At 43.6% G+C, this 25897-nt stretch overlaps 1 protein-coding gene across 3 annotated transcripts; it reads right to left on the bottom strand.

Annotated features, from left to right (window-relative positions):
• Positions 1-2627: 2627 nt before the first annotated feature.
• Positions 2628-25897, bottom strand: RAB27B (RAB27B, member RAS oncogene family). 3 transcript variants are annotated; one of them, XM_075740223.1, is made up of 7 exons: positions 25736-25897; positions 22197-22391; positions 13036-13207; positions 10471-10556; positions 8130-8233; positions 6655-6778; positions 2628-4966 (listed from the first exon to the last, which is right to left on the bottom strand). In XM_075740223.1, the coding sequence occupies exons 3-7, from the start codon at positions 13186-13188 to the stop codon at positions 4777-4779; spliced, it is 657 nt and encodes a 218-aa protein (XP_075596338.1). In that variant the 5' UTR covers positions 13189-13207; positions 22197-22391; positions 25736-25897; the 3' UTR covers positions 2628-4776. The 3 variants fall into 3 exon arrangements, with proteins under 3 accessions (XP_075596338.1, XP_075596337.1, XP_075596339.1); XM_075740222.1 differs by lacking the exon at positions 22197-22391 and having other exon boundaries at positions 25736-25895; XM_075740224.1 differs by lacking the exons at positions 22197-22391; positions 25736-25897 and adding an exon at positions 18097-18244.

The raw sequence follows: 25897 nt of genomic DNA, 5'->3' as shown, positions 1-25897 counted from the left end.
CCAGAGTAAGAGCAGCATCAGCTTAAAGACATTCCCTGCTGACTCTTAAGTTTCCTCACTCTTCTGAGTATTACCCCCAGGGTCTGAATTCACTCAATGTGGCAGTTCCTAAACGGAGCAGCAACGCTGGACTTCTTTGGCAATGCAAAAATTTAGCAAAGGATAAGGGAAACGGAGCGAAAGGCTGCAGGCGAATGGAAGGAGCTGCAGCCAGGGGATCGCCGTAGTGCCTATAGCCACAGGTCAGCACTCCAGCACTACTCTAGCATAGCGTATTAACATTTTTTGATGGCACGGTTTTTTTTACATTCATGCTTAAAACCAAGAGGACAAAACCACCTGTAGATCAGGAAGAAGAATGGAGTACAGTGAGCTCCAAGGACGAGACAAGAGGTGTAATGTCGTTCAGCCGTATACGCGGGTAAACTGGGATACACCAAGAGGATTAAGGGAACAGATTCAACAAGAAGTTGGGTAACTTGAACTGTCTTGGTAAATGTCACAGCCCGAGACGGCTGCTGGAGACAAAGAAGGCAGAACTATTCAGAGAGAAAAAGAAACCGAAGTTATTCTCAGCCTAAGATCCCACAAGTCGCACCTCTGAAGGACGGGTATTACTGTCACCTTTGTCAGTGCACAGCACTGTTCCGTTCAGAAATCACCACACACGTTGCGCAATAAAGTCTGCGGCAAGAGCACTTTACTGGAGGGATACTGGAAAACTGAAATAAGCTATTTCTAAAAGGACACAAAAAGAGACCTTGAGAAACCAGTGCCTGGACTGAAATTCAAGACAAAAGCCCGCTGCGTTAGAATACCTGCGCCGACATTTAATTTTTAGTATCACCCTGGATAAAGTATCATAGGACCTTCTCTCTCTCCCCAGCCCTGCTGTGGGATATCTAGCAGGCTTGCAAACAAGCTGTATTTGTGCTCAAAAGCAAATGCTTAACTTCCAAGTCAAGCATGTATAATCCAATTTTGAAACAGGAGAATCTGGATTCAAGTTCTACTGGGATGGGATGAGGCTATATCCTACCAGAGACGTTAAGTGAAAGTAAATTCATTTCCCAGGCCGGTGTCCTGGAAGAATTTATAGGACTGAACACGTCAAAGTGAAACGCTTTGAACACCGTACGGATGACTCGGCTGTGCCACAGCGCCCCGCCGGCTCCTCGGCTCTTTTCCAACAGATTCCAAGCAGCTAGCAGGGGCTCAGCGAACTGCAGCTGGAAAAACCACCTAAGGGGATCCACCACAGAGCTGGAGTAGAAGTGAAGGAAAGCTCTTCAACCTGAAAGAGGGTGCAGGACAGAACTGAGAGAGGGTCTTCCAGCACGTGGGATGGAAAAGTTCCTTTCCACACAGCCATGGCTCTGTAAGACTGTGAGTAACCCCCTTGCAGTGTTTTTTCTTTGCTGCAGTTACCATTATTTCCTGGATATTACATAGAACCTGTGAACCTTAACACTGCTATCGCTTTCAGTTCCTACCACAGGAGCAAGGAGTGGCCCTGAGTCATCTGTGCAGGGCTGCGGTTGCTCAGAGGGGGTTCGCAAGAGCCGTGACGCTGCAGGAAGACAAACGGACGTCGCCAAGTGGACATCTAAGAATGCGAATCTGCTGATGGGCAAGGGAAACGTAAGAGGAATAATTATGAATTTAAAATGGATCAGGAGTCAGACAGTGGTGGAGGGGGGACAGAAGGCGATTTTTAGTAAGAGTTCATTATCTAGTTTTTTTGCAAAGAGTTAACCTGATAAACAACAAGGCTGTCAGTGGTCATTTAGAATCACTTATCATATTCCTCTTAATTTAATAACTGAGAGCTACTATCCCACCTGCGAGGAGAGGAAACACGTTTAAACTTCCTTTCCTCCAAACAAAGTTTTGATGGCAAAATCCTTTTGGGATAAAGTTTCACATGCATTCACAGATTTTTATTTTTTTAAAAAGGCAGAATAATCATCAGTTTCTTGTATTAGCAAGTACATAAATACAAACCAAGCAATGGAAATTTTACTACAGGCATTTCCCTTTCATTCCTAACCAGACCCACCGGGCTGTGACGGCTGGCCATGCGCTCGCTCCATCGGAGCTGGAGAGTTTCAGAGACCGTGTCCTTACGGAACGGAGCTTCCTGGTAACGGACCACCAGCTCTGACAGAATTCAGTCACACTGAAGCTCAGTGGCTAGGTTAGGAGAATCCTTTCTCTACACCAAACTGTTCTGGGTATCACTGCTGTATTTTTTCTTTCAGTTTTTTTCATTATTATTATTCTAAGAGTGCTAGTTTCAGCAGGCAGAGAGACAAACGGAAGCAACTAAGCTTCATCGAGGTGCTTTGAAACAGTGCCAGGTTTGGGATTTTGCACACCTTTGTACAAATCATCTGTCTGCTACCGAAGTTGCTTTTGGCTTTGTAACAGCTTTTAGAAAAGCTGCTCTGCGAAATACGCTCCGGTTGACTGTCAGTATTACCATTCTTAGCAACTTCTTTCACTCCTGTTCGACGGACAAAAATCCGATGCCACAACATGAAAGATTTTTTTTTGAAAGTGAGACAGGGAGCTCCTCAGATCATCATTTTCAGGAATTCAAGACATATTACTTTTTTTTAAAAAAAAAATTATGTGTACACTTTATGTTATATATTAAAAAGCAATACAACTTCAAAGAAAACCCTGAACTTCCAGTCTACGTACCTCAGGTAACTGAGGAACCCACCTGAGTATCAGCCTGCTTGCTATCAGTCTACTTACACCTTCTGCCTGGGAAATCACCTCTTGACCACTGCAACAGCTTTTCCACCCCTTGAGGTGTTAGGGCTGTTTATAGCCTATATAAGGACCTACGTTATACCTGGTTGTATAGTATACACTATATATAGCCTTTAGGTATGGTCTATCACTTCTATAATCTTTACAGCCTGCAAGTTAGATTTCTGGCATGGTAATCGCAGCTATTTGGTTACTCACCCAATGGGTCTGCTCCTACGGATGTACCATCTGCCCCGTTAACGTGCCAAATCATCAAGTAAACATCGTTTTAGGAGCTGGGGAGAAAAACCTGTTATTTTTTCAGCAGTGAGTCTGGTAAATTCTCCATTTCTGGGACACACTGAAACACTTTATGAGCTTGCTATTCTCAAAGTTTGCAATTTTGAATCAATCAAAGCTGAAAACATTTAAATAAATGAAATTCTGCAACCCTGCCAACCCAACTAATTAAGCTTGACTTGTAAAGAGATCCGTGTTTCCCCCCGAATCTGTGCCCTCCCAAGTGATTTTAAAGTAGCTTAAAGCGCAATAAACACAAATAGACCTTTAACTACCACCTGTATAAGAACAGTTGTTCTACAAAAAAGGACAGGGTAGACTAATAAATATGCTGCAAATTGGTTTAGAAAATGATCTATACTTATAAATATAGTATTTTTCTTTATTTTTTTTTCCTGTATTGATCTTTGTGATAAGCAATTTGCTATTTTACTAGAATTCGCTTTCACCCGCAGGAGAAATCTTTTGCATTGCGTCCTTCTGCTGCAGCGCGCACACAGAGCAACCTCCACCCTCTGCGCTGCGATACCTGCGAACTTCCGCAACACACTTCTGCCTTATCAGTCACGTATCCTGCACTCCCATCGCTCCAAGTACCACGTCACATTTTTTCCACGTTGCCCTCTCTCAGGGAACTTAAAAGTACGAGAAAGCCGTCCTCTGTTGTAAACCTAAGCGTACAAAGCCGTAGCGATAACTTGGAGGATCTCTCAGCACAGCGGAGTTTACAGCTCCCTTCTAGGCAGCGCAAACAGCCACAAGTCCTTTCCTATGTCCTACTTGCGAATTGCAGTTACTCAGAGAAAAAGAAATAGGATAGTTATCTTAAGTTGAGGAGGGGAGAGTATTTTTTGCTAATGGTAAGAAGTTGTTCCATAAAATATAGTTTATCTCTGTTCCCATACATTATACTCTCTTCTTTATAAACTGTCCCTGCAGCATCAGAATCCCTCTCCATAGTTTTTTTTCCACAATGCTCCAATCCCTGCTTGGATTATTGGCAACACAAGCAATGCTGCACAATTCCCTGATTATGATTTTTTTTCCAAATTAAACGCCCTACTTCCTCCCCCCCCCAAACCCAACACGCACACTCACACACACCCCCCCCACACACACCCCAACCAGCCGTCTCAGTGATTCCGTCAGGACAGATTCACAGCATTGCTTACTCTGTGCAAGCGATCAAGTTTCTCTTAATAGGCCACGTAAAATCTTTTGTATGTCTGCCTTAAAAAACACACCGTCCCTGATGCAGATTAAGAATTATAAAGAAACAGGATTCTGTGGAAAAATGGCACAGACCTAGAAAACCACCCACCTCCATTTTAATTTCAATATCCAGTGTATGCAGACAATAGGTTCTTTCCCTCCTTTTTTAAAAAAAAAAAAAAAAAAGCTACTCTCCTCTATTCAGTATCCTGATCACATGAAAAATAAAGATGAGGGCTGGGGGAAAAGGAGAGGGGAAGAAGAGGTGGGAGAGTTTTCCATGAAGATGGCACCGTATCAGGAAGAATCATTTCAGCACGAGAGCCTCACCGAAACACAGCTTTTAGTTTTAAACCAGTTCTTTGGAGAAAAATGCACAATCCCAATAAAACAATGTAACTTTGCTTCTGTGCACGGCTCAAGAGAGCCGGTTTGAATTTGGTGGTAGGTCAGCCGTATTCTGATGAAATATTTTCACTGGTTCTCACAGTTTAGAGGTGACGTTTAGCAGGCACACTTCTTCTCCTCTGGCTTTGCTGAATCTAGCTTTCCTGAGCTTCCTCCGTTGGCTGTCTCAGAGACCTGCGTCTTGTCCACACACTGCTCCATACGCTTCATTATCAAGTCCAGAAGCGTGTCCACAGCCTTCTCCACGTTCTGTCCAGTAGCAGCACTTGTTTCGAAGTACGGTATGCTACGGTAAAAACGATAAGGTTTGCTGGAGAGACTTTTAAAGGAACCGAGACTTGATTCTTTGTAACATCCACCACTATCAGTGGTGGGTTTAGTGGCAATGAAATTGCAATAACATCAGCACAAACCTTGGCTGAAAGTCTTTCAGATAGCCAAAAACCAGGACAAGGAGAAACCTACGTCTGCATTTCAGAAAATTTCAGGGACCACAGAACACACCGGAAACCTTTTTGGTTTTAGACAGATAGTTACAACTATTGCTACTTAGCACTCCCTGTAAGTACTATCTTCCTCCCTTCCTGTCTACTTATAAGCACAACTTAATTTAGCTGTTTCCATTCTGAAATCCCCTTTGAATCCAGAACATTGCCTTCCAAACCATCTTTTTCAGAAGAGAAGATACCAATTGCTCCAGCACTCCCATCATAGAAAATCTGGCATGAGCCACCTTCTCCTCAGTGTCACTGTCATAGAAGTCTTACAAAAAGAGAGTTGGGGTTGTTCAGCCTGGAGAAGAGAAGGCTGCGGGGAGACCTTAGAGCCCCTTCCAGTCCCTGCAGGGGCTCCAGGAAAGCTGGAGAGGGGCTGGTGACAAGGGCAGGGAGTGACAGGCCAAGGGGAATGGCCTGAAGCTGCAGGAGGGGAGATGGAGATGGGATGGGAGGCAGAAGTTCTTCCCTGTGAGGGTGCTGAGGCCCTGGCACAGGGTGCCCAGAGAAGCTGTGGCTGCCCCTGGCTCCCTGGCAGTGGTCAAGGCCAGGCTGGATGGGGCTTTGGGCAACCTGGGCTAGTGGAGGGGGTCCCTGTCCATGGCAGGGGTGGGACTGGATGAGCTGTGAGGTCCCTTCCAATCCAGTCTGTGATTCTATGATTCTGTGATAATGATGATTATTCTCTTTGTTTTCTGTCTTATTGAACTGTCTCTATCTGAACCCACAAGTTTTACCTTCTTCTTTTCAATTCTCTCCCCCATCCCTTGCAGGCGGGGAGGGTGTGAGTGAGCGAATGTCTGTGTGGTTATTTTAGCTGCCTGTGGCGTTAAACCACAACATTACAGTAAGGGCAACTAAGGAAAAAAAAAATCACATTCTTTTTGCCCACTATATAAACTATCAGCCAGTTTATCCAGTTACAGGACACTCTGAGGTGTGTTTAGTGCAAAGACACGTAGAAGGCTCACTAGAACAAGAAAGAGGCTATTAACAGCTTCATTATCCATCAAGGAAAATCAAATAAATTCACTGCCACTGCACATCTAGAACCTGACCAAAACCCACAGGTGTCTCCACTTCCAAACTACTTAGAAAAGCAAATTATAAGTATTTATTAGTTATTCACTTCGTGACACCAAATGGTCATCTGCCTTTGGTATACTCTGTCCTGAACTCTTGGGACAAGCCAACATCCCAAGAATGTTGTTTTCTAGTAACAATGTTTCCTTTCAGCCTTATTTCTCATTTTGTAATATTTTGGCCAAACTACTACAACACTGTGTTTCATTCTATTTCCTATTTAAACAGGTCGATCTGGAAAGCGTGACAAGTTGGATATCACTATAGGTGTATATGATACTCCAATGCCTACAGATCTTAAGAGTTTCTAAGTATACTTGCAAGTATCTCTAGCCAGTCATCAGCTATACTTACAACAGCTATAGACTAAATTTAGCTTCTGTCATAATTTGCTTACCCATATTTGTCTGCCAGATCTTTTGCTTGCCTTTCGTTTACCTCCCTTTGGTCTGATAAATCAGCTTTATTACCAATTAAGACTATATCTGGATTCTCACAATATGCATTGGCTTGCAGCTGACCTAGAAGTAAAAATAAACAGGAGTTAAGAGAACGTTGGAAGCGCCTTAGAGACCAAGACTGTTGAGAAAATAATTCAGAATACCTTTCTTGCTCCCCACCTGACAAAATCCTAGAGTAACCGGCCAACCACGTCATGCCAAACATGTTTCCTTGTTGTACTTTTGCTTGCTAAGGGGAATTTTTCAAAATAGAAAGTAGAAACGGTACTATAAAATTATTTCCAGTTATTTATTCTACCAACATACAAGACTTAAATGCAATGAGGTGCACTAAACACTGCGCTTTAGCAGAGGAGAACCTCCACCAGCCATAACTTTTATTCTGCAAGACTGACACAGGCATTGTGGAAGTACAAACAACATCCCACGCCATCTCCAAATGCAGCTCTTCAGAAGTTTAGGACAAAATCCTCAAGCATGTTTTTCTCTTGGACATACTCAATGGTTTAAACAGAGTTTTATCCATGGGAAGATCCAGGCACAAGTACTGTCCACAGCCTCACCCCTCGGCAGTAATTGTACAAAGCCATTTACTTATACTTGCCTCAATCCTGAGGGGACTGACTTGAAAAGAAGAAATTAAAGACCCAGCTGGGTAAGCAGTGGAAGATTGTGATGACAGGGATTGTTTAGTAAGAGGAAGAAATCTCTGAAGATGGAGCTGTTTTCACAAAGCTATCTGGATTCTCACCTTATCCCCACTTGAGTGAGTTTGCTGGAAAACCGCCAGCTGGAAATGTACTGGCCTCTGTCCTTCCAGAACTCTAAATATCCTCAATTAAAAACAAACTAAGAATTTAACCTTTGTTTCACTTTTAGTCTAGCCATTGTCTGAAAGGAAACCAACAACACCAAACACTACGTGCTTTCAAACCAAATCCTCAAAGCCCAATCTTAGTTTTAATTTAAACCTCAAAGCAGACAGAAAGGAATCACATTCTACTTTACAAATAGAAAACACACCATAAAGATAACAGCGATATCCAAAGTACAGTTTCAAAGCTCCTGTATATTATCTAAAATACAGGGGATGGCCAAGGAAGTGTTGAATGCCATGAGTTTTCAAGACATTTATTCAAACTGTATCAAATCCAAAAAGGATTATCAAGAATAGGCCCAAAACAGTCTGTCATGAAGAAAAAAAAGAAATAAAAGCATGTAGCTTTCCAAGTTGACGAAGCTTTCACCCCAAATTAGAGGCTGCAAGTACCCCATTTATGGCTGCACTAGACATAACTACTTTCTCTGAGCATTTTCCAGCTCACAGTGACACGCATAAAGCCTAGAAGCCTAAAATACACAAGAAAGCTTCAAGTCAACCGATAAATGCAAGCTCTGTGGTTCTACTTACTCATCCAATTTCTGACATTTAAGAAGCTCTGTTGACTGGTGAGATCGAACATTAGTAAAAAGCCCATAGCATCTCTGAAAAACGCTGTGGTGAGACTTCGAAACCTGAAGGTGGAAGCAAAAAGACAACATAGCTCTATTAATACAAAGTGATCTCTTTTCTGGCAAGTCTGAACTGAGTAAAGAGATAAAGGAAAGCTTTTCTGAATTGCTTGTGCAAAAATTCTATTAAAGAAATATCTTGAAATCTGAAGTCTGCAAGATTCAGTAGACATACATTCCCTTGGAAGTAAAAACAAAATAAAATAATCCTTGACTTTCATTTTAGCTACAACACATCACACCAGTCAACATTTATTAATCAGTGTGTTAGTAATTTACCAGAGGAAGCTTATATGTGAGAACATAAACATTGTCAGTGACTAATCTATTAGTTCAACCTCTGCCTGATTTAACCGAGAGCGAGACAGAGAAAGAAGGGTTGCTTAAAAGAAAAAAAAAAAAAAAAAAAGATATTAAAGCATTCAGCGTATCGCAGATCACCGTGATAGAAATGGAGTCACCTGCCGAGACCGCATACACTTAGTCAATGGATGTGCGCTACTCAATATAGTCAGTATTAAACAAAACAAAAGAAGAGTGGGTGGCTGTTTACGTGCTTTTGATTGTTCGATGTGACTATCTGCTGGGAAGCTCAGCTAAAAGGAAAAGGTAACCTTTCCTTGCGCGCTCTGTAAGCAGACCTGCCTAAGCGTGCGGTCACAAGGGACGTGGTTCGCAGGCTTCCTGCAAAGCTACGGAGCCGGATGAAAAGACAAACCGTGGAACGCAGAGCGCTCTGTCACCAAAAGGTCACAAGGCTGTTTGAATCAGAAACGGGAAGAAACAGTGCTGGAAAACCGCAGTAGCACCCTGGTGTTTCACAGGGATCTAGCACGTCACAAAACAGCGCTATATAATCTCACGCAAACCAGCAGCACCAGAAACGGTAACTGGTATTTTACCACACACATCCATGAAAACGAAAACAAAAGCTCTCCACAGAAACATGTCAAATGCCTGATGCTACTTTCAAGGTTTCTTTTCAGGGAAAACCAACAACAACAAAAAAAGTAGCCTCAAAATGTTTAATGTCTTGCAGAGAAGTATACACAAATGGTGTTTGAGATTAAGGGAAAGAGATGCAGACAGAAAATTTCAGCTTTCTTCTCCTTTTCATCCAGCAGCAACCCCTCCGGTATTTGCACTGCTTACTCTGGAAACTCAAAATCTCCCTCATCGCTCCTTTCCTTCCTCCCCACTGGGCAAACGCTTCAGTCTGCCGCTCTTCGGTCACTATTACAGAGAGTCACATTTTCTTCCCTTGTTGACAGCTGACATCAGCAGTCATACTGGGCAACCTCACGCACATTATGACAGCGAAAACCAGTGTACGTAACTAGCTAGCAGATGCTTAAGAAAGCAATATGCACACTTTTCCCTTCAAAAAAAAAATATCATAGGATCAAATTTAATAGTGATGAGTCTAGAAGGTCTTTGGGATGAACAACCAATTGTGCACACAGAGATGGGGAACAACTGGTTAGATAAAAGAATCCTTCTGCAAGGGAGGATACTGGTCGGTCATGAACTCAACACACGTCAACCACGGTACGCTGCTGCAAAGACAGCAAACACAACCAAAGCCATAAAAGTAAGATAAGAAGCAATTCTTCCATACTGTTCAGCATCGATAAGACTTGAAGTAGAATTCTCCATCCTAGTTGCATGCTGATGGTGAGAGAGGCTGGAACCAGCTTGGGGCAGTACAGAACAGAAAGCTTGCTCATCATTGAAAAGTCTGAGCAAGCCCAGCACATAAACTGGAGAGGGCTTAAAGTTGGATGGTAAGGCATATTTTGATATACCAGACTGTACTGGTCTGCTATATCAAAATATGCCTTACCATCCAAGCTAACAGAAAAAATGGGAAATACATGAATAAGACACTTAGGTAGGCTATACAGTATCTTCCAGAGGAGATCAGGAATGTATTACGAAGCCAAAATAACAGTGCAAAACAAAGTAAAAAAGCTAACCGATGAACCAATAACCCACATGTGCCAGAAATGAGGCAGCGTGCTGCTGAGGCATGGAGCAGATGGCCTTCAGTTCTTCCAGTCCTATTTTCTGAGATCCTCTGATCACCACATCAAAGTGGCATCAGAAACACTTTATTGCTGGAAGATATTTTTCTTGCCCTAAAATACAAGGATTTCTGATATTTTTCACCTGAATGGACTAATGGTTTACCCAGAAATGTGAAAAACTCAGAACTGCTTTAATGAGCTGAACTCTGTTACCTTTCCTGTCCGGCTGTGTCCCAAAGTTGGAGATGTACCTTGAAGGCTTTTCCTGGAGATCCATTTGGTCCTCTGCTGTTGTATACCTAAGGAGAGAGTTAAATCAGTACAGCTGTACAGCTCCCACTGAAATCCATCCCATGGGTCACAGACTCTTAGATTTTGTGCAAGCAATAAGTAAGGAGTGAAAGTTCAGTCCTTCACAAAAAGCTGACTCTTACCTCTAAAAGCCATTTCAGAAGGCTGCTTATAATGGTATTTAAAAACCCAGGAGCCACCTGAAACGTCTACGAAAGCTGCACTTTAAAGATAATTTAGTCCTATTTAGTTCTTCAAATTAGATACCAATTCTTTAGAACTTGGCATAGCACCGTGCTGAGCAAGCTGTCTGTGCTCTGTTTCACTGCTGTTCTTAAAAAATTTACAGCTGGCTGACAGGATTAACCACTATTATAAAAAGCTATTTTTTCTTCATTAACTTCTGTTGGACGTTAATGACTTCCTTACCAACTACAACTGCAAACTCACGCCGCTTAAAGAAACCACTGCAACCTTTCGCTGGGGCTCAAGTCTTTATTAAACAGCAACAGTGTGTCCCTTAGCTGTCGCAGTAAAAGACAGAGGGATAAAATTCGTAAGAGCTGGTTTTTTATCTCAGGTAGTTTAGCAGACTCAACAATTTTAAAAGTAGGCAAATATTGCCCTTGCATTTAGGAACATGGACTTCATGGACATGTCTGTATCCCAAGGCTGCACTGACCTTACCCGGGGAAGCGGAACACTTCCTCATCTGCCCTCCCCAGGCTGGAAAATACAGCATTTAGTTCTTGGGCACCACCAAGTTAATATTAATTGGAGGTTAGACTAGATGACCTCTGGAGGTCCACTCCAGCCTAGACTATTCTGCGATTTAAACTGTTATCATTTCAGCAGGTAGCTTCTGACTGCAACGTGCCTTCCTTTCCTTTGTGGCAGGTGCCTGATCTGAAAACCAGAAAAGAATCAACAGATCAACCGCACCACGTTTGTGAATTAAACTGGTTTGCTGGAGCATGTTGCTGTAATATTTAGCATGATAAACAAGGAATTTCACAGGGTTGGTTGTTTTTTTTTTTTTAATATGACTTTTACAGAACAGAAACCCACCTGCTTAACCTTTTAGAACTGTTTCTTAGAGGACAATTTATTAGATAGACCTTCAAGATATTTCAAGGCTGGTAATTTCATGTAAGATGTAGTTCTCCAACACTTATAAACTGTCTTACCCCAAAATGTACGGTAATGGAAAATTACGGAAAAAATCTGTCTGCAACCTTTAGCAGTAAAGTTCAACCTTCTGGAAAGAATCCAGCGCCTGTGTTCCAAACACGTTAATGAGCGTCTGACCAGCCACCGAAAGAGTATTCCAGCAATTTGCATGTTCAGACATTTCCTTGCAATAAAACTTGTGTTTTTAATATTTTACTCTTATTAGATCAGTGCAATCCCACAGTGCAGAGAAGGAGCCAGGTTCCGCCGCAATCTGAACCCGGCCTGGCCTCCGCTTAACTAGTCTGAACTTGCATAGCACTGACAATGAGTAATTTAAGAGACAATCTAGATCCACAGTTCTTTTATTCAGGGGACCCCTGAACCCCCATGGGCGGGGGGGAAGCGATGCCCATTTTTCCATGGTATTCTATGAAATAACAGGAGCTTAAAATGTTACGTTAAAAGGAAGCAAATTTAAAGAGGTCTCCATCTTTGAACGGGGCAAGTATTTACATTTATTTTTATTAAGAAAATTACTAAAATAACTGCCCAGGGTCTAATAGCTTGTATTTATTATGGTTTTACTGTTCAAGCAAGCTAGAAGGATTCCTATTAGAAACTTGTCCCCTATGTTTAGCCTGTATCAGTTGTCAGGATCTATGAACAGCTACATCGGTCACGTTAAATTAAAACAAAGCGACTGTGCTCTCATAGCCACAAAAAGCATCTCACTGACACTACAGAAGACTCTCATCGTCTACTGAACATCACGAAACAAAAGCGTGGCCGAGCAGGCTCGCACACCTTGTAGTAAGCAGTACATCGAGCCTAACCTAGGAGGACTCGCGATCACAGGCTCCTGTGCTCAGCCTCCTCCCTCGCTGCTGGCAGCAACTCAGATGAACCGCTTCTCGTGCCTTCACTAGTTTACCGGGGGACCTGGAAGTAAGTGGAAACTTTCTTCTTTCCATCTTTCCTATTTAAATTAGGAGTTTGGGGGCCAGGGTTATTTCTAGTAACATACATACATCATTCACTAGAACTATGGATATCCACTCTTGGAAAGATCCTTTTATACCAATGTGCAATAAACCACTTTACAATCCAACATCAGGATAAGGATAATGGCATTTTTCCTCTTTATCCAGTTCCTAATTATGACTTGTTTAAGCCAAAAACTAGACAAGGAAAAGCATTATCAACGCATGCTATACCCCACAGTGAGAGAGGCAGTACACATATACATAAAATTTGTTCTCAGCAGAAATGAATAAAGAAAAAAGAAGGTGGTATCATTTGCACGAGACAACTTACCACTCGTTTTTCCCGAAAATCTATCCCTACTGTCGTGATGAATTTCGGATTAAATTTGTTATCGGTGTATCTGTACAGGAACGTTGTTTTTCCAACCCCAGAGTCTCCAAGGGCCAGGAGTTTGATCAGATAATCATAGTCTCCATCAGTCATAGTGCTAATTTTTAGGATCCTACGTAAAGAGGAGAAAAAAAAAAAAAGATTTAATGATAACAAAACCCCCTTTCTGTTTGTTTTTGCCTCATTTCTATTTTTGTTCATTGAAATGCTACTGCCTGTGCTCAGGGTTGAAAGTTATGTTTGTGTATTTTGAAAAACACTAATGCAAAGCAGCAGTGAAACTCACAATTTCAGTTGAAGCTTAGAACAACAGAGCTTGGCACAAAAAGATTATTTTTGTTCTGAGGATAACAGTAAGACCTATAAAGAACATGGGTATGAAACCTAGGGCTAAATCCTCCTGCTCAAAGTATTTTATTATGAGTTTGAAGGAAAAGGGGAGTGCAGAAAACAGGCGTGAAAAGGAAAGTCAGACATGGCAAAGACCATTCTCAGGTCTCAAGCTCTAACCAGTATTACATGGCATTATCAGGGCTATAAACAATTATTCCAGGCTCACCGTTGATAAAAGGAGAGAGCTGAAATGCAGTTTACTCTCTAGTATAACCAGATGAACCCACAGCTGCCTTGGTCTGCGGAGCACACAACCAAAACCGCCCCCTCATCCAACGCTGCAGATACTAATTGGAGTAAAGAAGAAAGAAAAGCAGATAGCAAGGCCATCGCCCGGGTTCAGCTCCGTGCCTGGGTTGACCTGCTGCTGGGACATCTCCCACAGTCCCGGGGAGCCACCCGAGCGTGGCCGATGTCCCAAGAAAGCCACAGACAGCTTGCACGCCTTGACAGGGGCCATAGGCTCTTTTCTATACGTAGCAGTGAACAAGAGGAACAAAGCCTACCCCATTAAGCGCTTGTAAAACAAATATTCATGTCAGGAAGTAACACAAGTTTGCAGAAAGAGGAAAATCTTTATCCTATTCACCTGGGCTACTTCACAGCCTGGGCAGGACCTCCAGGAGCTAAGCGCATGCCGCAGAAGTGATTTCCACGGAGCTTTCACAGCCCCACGCAACAGTTCCTGGCTTTTCCCAATCTGCCGAGTCAAATGACACAACATGTTTGGGAGGCAAAGCCAGATACAAAGGAGGGACAGCTTTTCAGCATTTTCTTCTACTTTGGTCTTTTCCCGGTTGGCCAATGCAACCGAGCGCTTGTGTTTGGGGTGACTCGGGCTCCCACCAAGAGAAACGTTCAGCCTCCCTCCAAAGTAGGGCACGCTGTGTGCCAGCACAACCTCCTGCAAGAACCCATGCCATGAACACCCAGCTTGAGCAGAGCACCTTCATAAAATTACTTCCCAGTCTCGCCAAGCCTTGACCCAGAGCCCTTTCTCCAACTGGACTGCTTCCCCAGCAGCTTTTTATTATTTCAAGTTCAAGGGCAGTGTTGTATAACCCTGAACCTAAAGCTCCCATTATTGTATTTGCTAATTACTGTGGTATCAGAGCAGGAGACCCTGGGCCATATCCCATTCATAAAACCTACTGCTTGTTTAAGGTACAAGACCTTAATTTCCATCAGAATAAAACCTACCTTTCTGAGCATTTAAATTAGCAAGTACTGACCTGCTCTGACTAAAATAGTGAACTAAGCCCATTTTGATTATCCTGCATTTCAACAGCTTTAAGGATAATAAAGCTGGCTGCATACTGAGCAGTTTCATTGTATGAGATTTATACCTTGATAGATATAGAACCACCCAGAGAGGCGGGACAAGCTTTCAAGAAATTCATCTTCTGATGATAAAGCTTTAATGAATCTAAAGAAAAAGGCCCTGAATCTGACAGCACTGCTCTGCCTTGCACTGGTAATACAAAATATTAACTTGGGATTAGACACTACTCCCAAATATCTACGTTCTCTGGGAGCTGAAGTTCAGTATCCTCTTGCTATGCAAATGTGCAAAGCAGAACATTTAGAATTTACCAGATCTGTAAATGTTGAGCAAAATATACATCAGACTAGGATGATTAAAAAAATAGTTTTGTAAGTCTGTCATGAGAAGGCAGTCGGCAACATCACTCTTTGTTCTCCTTGTTCTTTGTACCGCATAGGAAAGTAAAATAGTGATTGGGTAGACAAAGGGGTTTTAGTCCTTCAGATTTTAACCTGAAGCCATCGGTCTTTCTCTCCTTGACCAGCTACGTGATGGAGACAGGAGGAGCGTGCTTCACAAAAACCTGGGTATGGGGGAAATGTCAGAGCCCAGATACACTACCACTACTTTTCTACCACTTCCAAAATGCCATAGTACAGCAAACTAAGTTCCTGTTCCACAGGCAATTATAGCATTAAGATTTTAATTTCATTTAGAATGGAAGAGTTAAAACTACCACTGATTGCTAATAATGACTATTAGATAAACATCTAAGCATGCTTTTAAAAGCGTCTATAATTAACTGGGTTTGAAAATTCTGAATGTTTCATTTTGTTTCGCGGACAAACGTTAACTTAAATAGTACATACAACTGAAGTATAAAAACCATACACCAAGAGATCTGAAACAAAGCAAGGTTCTTCAGTGGAGGAGGTCTGGGGTTCTTAAAAAAAAAAAAAAAAAAGATCTTATTTCAAGATAATTTCTCCTAGCAAAAATCTGAAAACACCTCAGAATTTTCTATTAAGAGATTATTAACAAGGCATTTTAATAAAAGTGCAATATATTTCATTCAACTCTAATTTTAAACGGCTCAATATATTGAACTACTGAAAAGAAACACCCCTGGGCCATAACGCAAAAGTCTTATATTGCTAAAACAAAGCAACTCAATTCATGGTTTTCCGTGGCGACGTTGAAAAACCACCCCTGTGCCTGGAACCTTAACTTTCCAGTCCTCTCCATCCTGAGAGCACGTAAATAGACTTGAAGTTGTAACACCAGTGACGGCGACTCCTTTTGCTGTGACGGTGTCTCCACCACAGACCACCTGCAGTCAGAACAGCCAGACCCAGCACGGTCTCCCCAAACTACCTTTCCACTCAACTAACGCAATCTCACCCTCCAATTCTGATGCCCACGATGTCTCTCTAGTATCTCTCTATTACCACGTTACCAATTAAGCTTTACAAAATCCCAAACAGGCCTCCCGACCGTCCCTCCCAACCCCGTCTGCCAACATGGCCAACAGCCAGAGGATGAGAAACGTTTTCATGCTGTTCTTCCAGGCTGTGCAACTAGACGGAGCTTCATTTAAAAAACACTTTTCTGCTTTCTGGGCAGACAAGATTCCCATCTAGACCAGAAGCAGCATCTTGTTTGTTGATTGATTATTTTGTTCCACCCCTATTTAATGTTCTCTAACTACAGTGTGAGCCATCATTTAAAATCTGGCACTTGTCAGCAGATACTCCAGAGAACATTTTCTCGATAGAGAGATATGCCTTCACATAAACCAACCAAACCTTAAAACATTCAGTTTTAGCCTACAGAGAGAGGAAAAACCTACTCCTCAGGCACCGTGCCTTTGCTCTGCGGCTCCATACCCAAGGCACAGGGGAAACACACAGCGGCACATCCCACCGCACCCAGAGGAGCCTCCCAAATGCAGCACCTCCAAAGGTGGGACTGAGTAGGGGCTGTGGAAGCAGGAGGGCTTCCAGCCCTTTGCACATCCATCAATAACCCCTCCGTGCAAAGGAGCAGCCTCGGCACGAGTCGGCAGCTCTCTCCGAAGACAAACTGAACTCTGCTCCAGAAGACCCACCCCAGCGCACGGAAAGGGATGTGGAGGAACAAAGTTGTATGTCTGGTTTTCTTCTTCCATTTGTAGCGTGTTCCTTAAAAACTAGGAGAAAGGCAATTAATTGAGATCTAAATTGCTTTTGGAAAAAAGCAATTGTTGGGAACAAAATCTGCAGAAAAATGGTTTCAATTCAGAAACTCTTTTTCATCTCAAGATATTTATATGTAAGTAAAAACAAATTAAGCAGGCTAAAATTCTGATGAACCTAACTAAAACCACGGCCTACTAGTCATACTTTTACCCTGTCAGAATTGGAAAAGATTGAAAATTTTTAAAACTTCTACATTTCAAACTTTGCAGATTTTTAAATTTTAAAAGACTTCCCTAATTGAATAGACTATCTACTAGATTTTATGATAAGACATTTTCTCATTAATAGGGAGAAAGGAGTTCAACAATCACAGAAGTAGTTAATGGGAGTACCATCAAGGAAAAGTTACGTGCGCAATGAGAGCAAAGTAAGTTCCAGAAAGTAAGATTTTATTTCCCCTGACACACTACTAGTTAAAAGTCCAACAAACAAAAATCTTGTATAAATAGCATTAGCTCTAGAAAATGCAGGATCTAAAAATCACAGCGCACATATTGTACCAGCAGCTGGTCAGCAAGAGATTCGTTCCCTCTGCAGCAAAATAAATCAGCACCACTACTATTCATCCAAGTTTTTTTTCTCCTAAATGTAAAAACAATAACAAAAAAAAAAATCAGTGCTGTCCTGAGGGCCAGCTCAGGGATGACTGTATCAGAGGTACAACACACAAACGTAGTTACCAGCACTTACCCAAATTAGCACACCCTGAGCTGACCAGGGATGGCTTCACAAGCAAGCCCTACACTCCCCACCACAGCTGGCGTTGGGAGACTTGCTGCTTCTCTGCGATTCTGCTCCAGTGAGGCCAGAGTCTGACTTCTCCAGCGCCATTAAGACCTTCACCACTTCCCCTTTTTTTAACAGCCTCTGGTGCCTAGAAATGTCCTCAGCTGACACAAATTTGATACCCAAATAAAATGTAAGAGCCCAGATACAGGTGACAAAGGAACTCATGGCCAACATGTGGTGTGGAGAGATGACCCCAATACCACCACATGGTTTAAAAATACTTTGGCAAGGGCCTGAGAGACAGATGGGCATTGACCAAGTGTAGCACGGTACCACCAAGATGACCCCTTGTCGTCCCCAAGCACTTCACAGACATACCATTAACTTTCTGATAAACAAAGAGCTGCACAGAGACTTCCAACGAAGAAAAGAGCAGAGAGCTAGGCAAAGCTGATCTGTGGGAGGACAGGCCGCCTGCTAGGTTTCCTGTTCGAGTCACTTCTAGCAGATGAAAAACACTGATGGCAGCAGGTTCCTGTTGGAAATCAGAGTCGCTATGTAAAGAGAGTTTTGAAATGCATTATTTCTAGCTCCGTCTATCCTCCTAAAGAAATCATACAGGCTGTAGCAGAAAGACATCCCGAGATTGATCTGGATGTGGCCGGTCTTTGAAGTTCTTTAGCTATGGCCTTTGAACAGAAATGCAAAGCTCTGCAACATGAGCAGAAAGCCTCCCCTCCCTGTCTTCTGCAGGAACACCAGAAAACTTCCTTTTCTTTCATCCTCAAGATTCTGACTGGTATTAACTCTATCCCAGGCACAACCAGTACAGAGAAGAATGGAAGTCTAGCTGCCCTCAAACCCCCACAACCTGTGACTCTCTTGCTGTGGGACACCAGCTCTTGCCAACAGAGCATCCAAGAGAGAACCCCACGCCAACCAGATTATTAACATCAAACTCATTAACACAGCCACGTTAGAACCTCTTCCCTACCAGAGAGCACGTACAGGAACGTCTGCAACGCAAAGTGGATTAAATTTAAGAGTGCATTATCAGAAAGCAGCCTTACAAGTCCTTTCCGAGTGGGAGAAAGAGACAGGATGTAGGAAAGATAAGATAAAACTCTGTCCAGTCATCCCAGCATCACGCTATAATTTGTCTGCAATCATCTGCCAAAAAAGCAGAGCCTCACAGCTGCCAAGTAAATGGCCCACAATGAGCCAAACATTTTTTCCCCTGCAAAAAAAATAAAAATCAAACAACTCACTGGAGCTATGCTGAGATGAAAGTAAGGCTGGCTTCTCTGCTCAAAATCAGGCATACACAATAATTTCCATATAGGAGCTGTGAGCAACAATACATAACAAATGTGGCGTGAGTGTGAAAGAAATGATCTTTCCTCATTTTCTTCCTTACAGTGGAAACCCCCGGAGAACCAGACGGATGCTTTCTGGCACGGATGCCTCGCAGCATTTGAGCGCAGACAGCTTCAGGCTTCAGTATGTAAAAGACTCTTGGCAAGCCATAGCCACATGCTACTCTCTCTTAGTAAGCTAGGATATCCTTTTTAATAGGGAAAGAAGTAAGTACAGAACATACTGCATTTTAGAAGTTCTTTAAATATATGGACTTTCACCCATTTGAGCACAGGCTGAACGTAACTCCACAGGTAAGAAGGTGAGTTTATTACCACGTTCCTCACTGCTCTATGTGCCCTGTGAAAGAGGCATCAGGATTTCCACTTCAAAATCCCCTTCAACTCACGAGAAGCCCGCAGTGAGCATTCGCATAAGCAAACACAGTAAAATCTCCGCTTTCTAAATAGATGAGTAAACACCAGACGTTTCCTAAGCTAGAACCCATTAGCATCGCTGCGCATCCCACAGGTATTATTCAGAATAAACCAAGCAGCAGGCTCTCAGCTACCCAAGTCCATCCATGTTTTCTGTTCACATATCAACACCTTTTTGGGTCCTTTTCTCCCATGGCACACAACCTTTCCCAAGTCGTACTTTCCTTGGGAGAAAAGGACCAAGGAAGACCTTCCCTTCCAGCCGATGTGGTGTCGCTGCCTAAAAACTCTCTCGCTACATACGCACGCAGCAAATACATATTTACATTTGTGTGGGCAAGGGAGAAGAATGACTAATTCAGTCATTTTCAGTACTAATGAATATGAAAAATACACGTGATACAAAAAAAAGAAAAAAAAGGCCAAGACAAGGACTGCACCCAAGCATTACCAGAAGCTGTTATCACAACGCTTCCCCGGTGCTTTTTTCCTTTAGGCCAACACATAGTAGGAGGTGAGTTATAACATAAGCAACCATACACATTTTCCTCTATCTCACCATTTCAAAAACCTGCTTGGTAAGTGTAGGAATTAGTTCTGGGTTGACCATGCCACAGTAGGTCTGTATTTAGCACATAATCCAGTCTATCACACTTGATTGACTACACAAATATAACTGTGCTACTGATCAGAAAATACTGATAATTTGCAATATACCTGCAAAATACACAAGCCAGAAATGGATTTTGCAAAAGGCAGCAGAATCCTGCTGCTGTAAAATAACCCTGATGGCAAATACTCTAACCTTTCACTCACACTTCAAAAAGGAAAACAAGCACAGTCATTAATAGCATTTACAGGAATGTATTTAAGAAGGAAGAAAGTCTGTATGAGGCAGTTTCAGTGGCTCATCGAAAAAAAAATCTCATAAAACATATATATATAAAACATGCAACTCCCTTTGAGGGAGTCCAAAAGCTGTACAGAGATTGGACGTACACAGAGAAGTCCCCCGGGTTAGAGAGGAGAGAAGGGGGGGTACGGGGACTGCTGTCACAAGTGCAGGGTCACATCCCAGCCCACCGACGCAGCCCAACACGCCGCAGGTTCCCGGAGGGATGCCGAGTAGCTCCCTGCCGACTTGCTGTTCAAACCCTCCAAGTCTTCTCCTGCTCTTTTGAAGGCAAGTGAAGGCTACCATTCATTATGTTACTTAACTGTCTGTGTGTCAGGGGAAAAAAAAAAAAATGTTATGAAAATTTATGAGCTAATATAGTTATCTGAAAGACATGAAGTAGGCTAGACTTCCCTTTTAACTGCAGAAGCATGGTATCATTATCCATACTTCATCTCTCCCTGACCTTATCAAATTCATGTCTTGAATCCAAAACTCATCATAAACCTTTTGTAAAGCTCCTTTGACAAAGCCCAGCCTTTGCCACCAAGCACTGTTTTTCTCCAGATCTCTATTTAAATTTAGGAACCCTGATATGCTGATGAAGACTCCAAACTAGATGATTACATCTCAAAGACCTGAACGTTTGCCAGCTCCTCATGTTTTTTATAACACTACCCTTCTTCCCGCATACATGAATCAATATGTGCAATGAACAGTTATCAACAGACTAAAGAGCAAGGGAGTGGGGGGGGAAGGAAAATCAACTCCGCAGCTTAGGAAGCCTGTCCCGATAGCTGGGGCTGTCCTCTGATGGTACGAAACAGCATCGCTCCGCTAACCAGTTATGCTGGTTCACTGTTAGTCAAAGGCTGGCCGATACAGCTCAATTTTGTTACCGTGGATCCTTTCTAATTTCCTTCCAAAACTATTTTTGAAAGCAGTAGGGGAACACGGGGCTGAGCGTGATCAGCCAGGGGCCCTCATTAGCCCTCTAACTGATCCCCAAATCAACCCAAACCTGTATTTTAGAGTGTCTTCATAGTGAAGTGTTTAATGGAAAGTTTGAATCAAGATTAAGACTAGGAGAATTTCTATTTTGTGCTGCCTATAGATAATGGGCTGTATGTATAGTAAGGGGAAAAAAAGAAGGAAACCCAGCCGCATCTGTTTGGGAATGGACAGACAGCAGTGAGCACAGCACCCACTATAGCTCTGAAACACCACGGCCACCATTCCTGTAAAGCTGACAGTCCTTCAGCTATCCTCTTCCTAAAAAACAAAAAACCCCACAACAAAACAACTTCATGGACTTCATTCACTTGCATCACTGTGCAAGTGGCCTGTACCTTCCCACCTGAGGCTAGCAGGGACTAAACTGAGCGCACAACGCTGTCCGAAAGGGATCGCCTGGTCAGACTGCCCTGTTACGGATACCTGCTACAGACGCTGCCGATTTGACTTAGAAATGTCACCCTCCCAGTCGCTACCAGCCTCCTCCAGAGCAGGACAGTCACCAAGGGGAAGGGAGCCGCTCTCTGCTGGGCTTAAACCGCAGCCGGGGAGATCTCAGTCACACCTGACAAAGGAGTACATCGTTTTAGTGGATAAAAAGCAAAGCTGCCATTAGTTTAAGCTAGTAGCTGGCTGCATCTTTGACGGGTCCGTATTTCTACACATCGCTGCTTTTCTCAAAATCTTTGGGCTAGGTTTTCCGTTCTTTTAACACCAAACCTCCATTAGGGTGGCAGACTCACTTCGCTGTATCCCAGGCCTGTGCAGGGGCTTACCTAGAAACAGGGAGGCTTTTCCGCAGCTGAAGTGCAGCTTTACAAGGTCCTCTCCAACCCTAAAGGGCCAGAGACCGGCCCTGCCGTTTGTACACTCAGTTCACGCCTGATGCCATGGAATGCTGTACAGGTAAACGCATTTGATTGCACTTCATCAAAAGCCCTTCTGCGATCCCCAAAGCAGTTTCCTTTTTGCTGTCAGAGAGGTAAAGAAGATTTTTAGCATAACTGAAAATGAATGCCTTTTGTTCCATATTGCCTCGGACAGGCTTGGAAAGCTCTAACACTTTAAGGGTCCCTTTAAACAATAGCTGCAATAATCATTAGCCACAATAGCAGCTATACCTCCCTCCATACGGTAAGGCAGATTTCCACTCCCTGTACCATTCTGTTTAAATAAAAACGTACAACAGGGATCAAAACTGTTTGGCTTGTCAAATAATCTGATCCCATTTATCGTGGCTGTTTAAGGACTGCAAATTGTAAAGAAGGTTCCTTGAGATAGAAAGTCATTAGTTCTAACAAGTTAATGGCTATTATACATTTAAATCACTGCTTTTGAAACAGTAAATCATTTCTTCTTTCTATGGCAGACAATCTTATGTGAACACTGAAGCAATCTGATTATTCCATGAAAGGTTTTAGGAATTAAAGTCTCTTGTGCTGCTCAGGCACAAATTGGTTACCCCAGAAGTTTTAACCCCTTAAAGTCGCACAGGGAACAGTTATTTCTCTCTTCCAGCTGAGGCTGTACCGGAGACGAGAAAGGTCTTCCCGGCTCCCTGTGACGTTCCTCCCGGGATAATGCTCGTGCCTGTGACCATGCCGCTGACAGCAAGCTGCCCAGGGTACGCTTCTCCTCTCTCTGCGCCCGTGGCCTTCTGCTCGCGTGAGGACCTGGCAGGCAGACACCAGAAAAACCACCTCCAAAGTTCTCACATTAGCTGGCTCTTCTCTTATCTCTCCAGAAAAAGCCATACCCGCCCCACCCCAGTTAATGCCAGCCCTGCCTGTCCCACGCCAATGGTGCCAGGAGAGGGCATGGGGGTTTAGGGGCAGACAACCAAATGAAAGGTTTTGAGGGCAAGAACGAGGAGTGAATTAGGAGCTGCCACAAGCAAGATTAGCAATGAGTTTTATCGCTCTAACCTACGAGAATTAGCCAGTTCTTCAAGATTGAAAAGGAAACATAAATCTTAAAGCTCCTTTCCTGATATGAAATGTCAGGATTACATGGTCCACTCTCTACCAGTCATCCCAGAGAATAAACCTGCTATGGTTTAGATCACAGAAACTGCCTATTTCCATGCTGTCTGGCCACTTCATAATGCTGCATTAACCAGAACAGAGCGCAGGGAATATCGCAGCAGGGAATACTCAGCTGCAGGCACAGGGTCACGCTTTATCTCAGCTGTCGGACACGGGTACCTCCACCCAGGCCAACAACCTCACCTGGGGCTGTCGGGGGGGGGGGAAGGATCAATTGCCAGGCTCCAACTTTTCCCTAATGCCACCCAAACCAAACCAAAGCCAGCCCTGTTGTATCCGGGCTGCTTCCCCACGCCACGTTTCAACACACAAAATGCAAAACTTTGCTGTATTACTCTCGGCTATTTTGTTTCTCTTGAAAGAAAGAGCAAAACCAAGGCTTTCGTGGGAACCAGCACAACGTCTACTTAGAGTCGCCCATGCAGCAGTTCTGAGACCAAATACCTGCCATGTGCTAACAGGAAAATCAGCTTGGAAAATTGAGGCTGCAATGCATGAACGGTGAGAAAAGAACAGCTTCTCCCAGGGAAAGAAAGAAGAAAAAAAAAAAAAGCTATCCAGTTCTCATAAATGCAAATTCGTACTTTCAGCAGGCAGGGCTTGCAGATATACAGGTAGGCAGCGTACAACTGTATTTTGTGACATGCTCTCAAGGGCAGTATATTTTTCAAGATGCTATTACACCAGCTTTAAACAGTGACAGCATGTATTTCAGTAATGACCAGGTTGTGATATGTCAGTCTTAGCAGTTTCTAGGCACGCTCTAAGGGAGTGTGTTGCTACTCCCCACTTCACACATTTTAGCAGGCTGCAATATATTGCTGTTTCTTTGAAGGCAAAAATAAGCACCGCACCATGAGAGCTGTCGCTTTTCTCTGCAGCTGTTCAAACTTCCCTAGCACCATGTTTTAACAGAGCTTTCCAACAACGCTGCGTGCAAAACTGCCAACAGTGCCTTCTTGCGCATTTACTTGTAACACCCCATCTTGAGAACTTCACACGCAGCCAAAACCTACCAGATTTGTTGAGAAGAGTTTTTCAGCATGGGAAAACTGTTTTTCCTTTGAGTCAAAGTCTGATTAAAGAACTGAAAGAGGAGTCACACTCTCTCTCACTGGTGTGAATTAGCATAACTCCAAGACTCAGGCCTTTTTTCCCCCCCATATGCCTACAAGTATGCGATTCATTTCACCTTTGGCTTTTTTTTTTCCTGCTTACAGCCCACAGCATAGACCTACTTTAAAAGAACTTTTATTATAGAGTTCAGAAGCAGCAAACTATTTCTCTGCTACTCTGCATACCTGCCTCTCTCCTCCTGCCACAGCCACTTGCAAAGACGCTTCAGTTAAACTCTGTAGAAGTTGTGGCTTGGCTGTGAATTTAATGATCAAATTTGTTTTCCGTGATCCCTGCAAAGTGCATAAAACTGCGTGAAAGATGCCTCTCCACATGAGATGTAATAGGTATAAAAGAGTATTAACCGTACATTGGTATAACAATACTGTTTGTGGTATTTCTAAACTGGCTATTTTTTTTTTTTTAAATTAAAAAGTGTGTTCTGCTTGCATCTCGGCTGATCTTTTCATAGACTTCATATCATATTCTCATCTCATTCCTCTCCTCAAATTAAGAAGCGACAGCAGACACAACGCCGTAAAAACGTGTCTGTTCATGGAAGAACTATTTTGGGGCAACTATATTTGGATATTCTAGAATAAGATACGCCTTGTTACGAGTTCGCTTCATGCTTTATACCCATCATTCATTTCCATGCATCATTCACTAGATGCTTCATACTGCCCTTCCCTTTCTACCACCCAGGTTTTTGACATTCACAAACCTGCCAGCTCAAAACGCAGGATATGCCAGGAATCTATATGCTCCAGACCCCCTCTGCACCTCGTCCCACACTGTCATGAGGGGACCACAGTCGCGATAGGGGCTGCATGTCGGGGGCGGGGGGAATTCCCGCCTGCCGCTCCGCTCCAGCCCGCGGCCCGGGGCGGCTTCCAGCCGCCCCGGGCCGCGGGCTGGAGCGGAGCGGCTGGCCGAGCTCCGTGCTCACCTTCACCAAGCGATTTTAAACCGGTTCCCCACCCCCGGTCTCCATTTTACCCTCCCTCCAGACACGAAGTCCCAGGGCCGCCCCGCCGCGGGCCTGGCCCACCGCCCCACCGGCGGTCTCGGTTCCACCGTTACCGCGGCCCGGTGAGGCGGGAAGGGTCGTCCCGTTTCTCCCCTCCCTTCTCTCCCCCGCGGGCGGTAGAGACCTGTTCTCCGGGAGCGCCTTAGCCGCCTGCGCCTCTTTCCTCGCTGTCGGCGGCGATACGGGAACGAACGAGGCGCGGAGCACCTCCCTCTGCGGGAGCCCGGCGCCGAGGCTGGGCTGAGGCGGAGGCGTCGCTTGCCGGGGCCGGCGTACGGATGTGGGC

This window comes from Balearica regulorum, chromosome Z, assembly GCF_011004875.1.
Source record: "Balearica regulorum gibbericeps isolate bBalReg1 chromosome Z, bBalReg1.pri, whole genome shotgun sequence".
Lineage (NCBI taxonomy): Eukaryota > Metazoa > Chordata > Aves > Gruiformes > Gruidae > Balearica > Balearica regulorum.
This window is presented reverse-complemented; position numbering and strand designations above follow the sequence as displayed.

Excerpts from the sequence above, each read along its gene's own strand:
- RAB27B (XM_075740223.1), bottom strand. The coding sequence starts at position 13,188 with ATGACTGATGGAGACTATGATTATCTGATCAAACTCCTGGCCCTTGGA. Across the intron at positions 6,779-8,129 it reads AAATGTCAGAAATTGGATGA|GTCAGCTGCAAGCCAATGCA; the intron begins GTAAGTAGAACC and ends TTTTACTTCTAG. Across the intron at positions 4,967-6,654 it reads GATCTGGCAGACAAATATGG|CATACCGTACTTCGAAACAA; the intron begins GTAAGCAAATTA and ends TTTTTACCGTAG.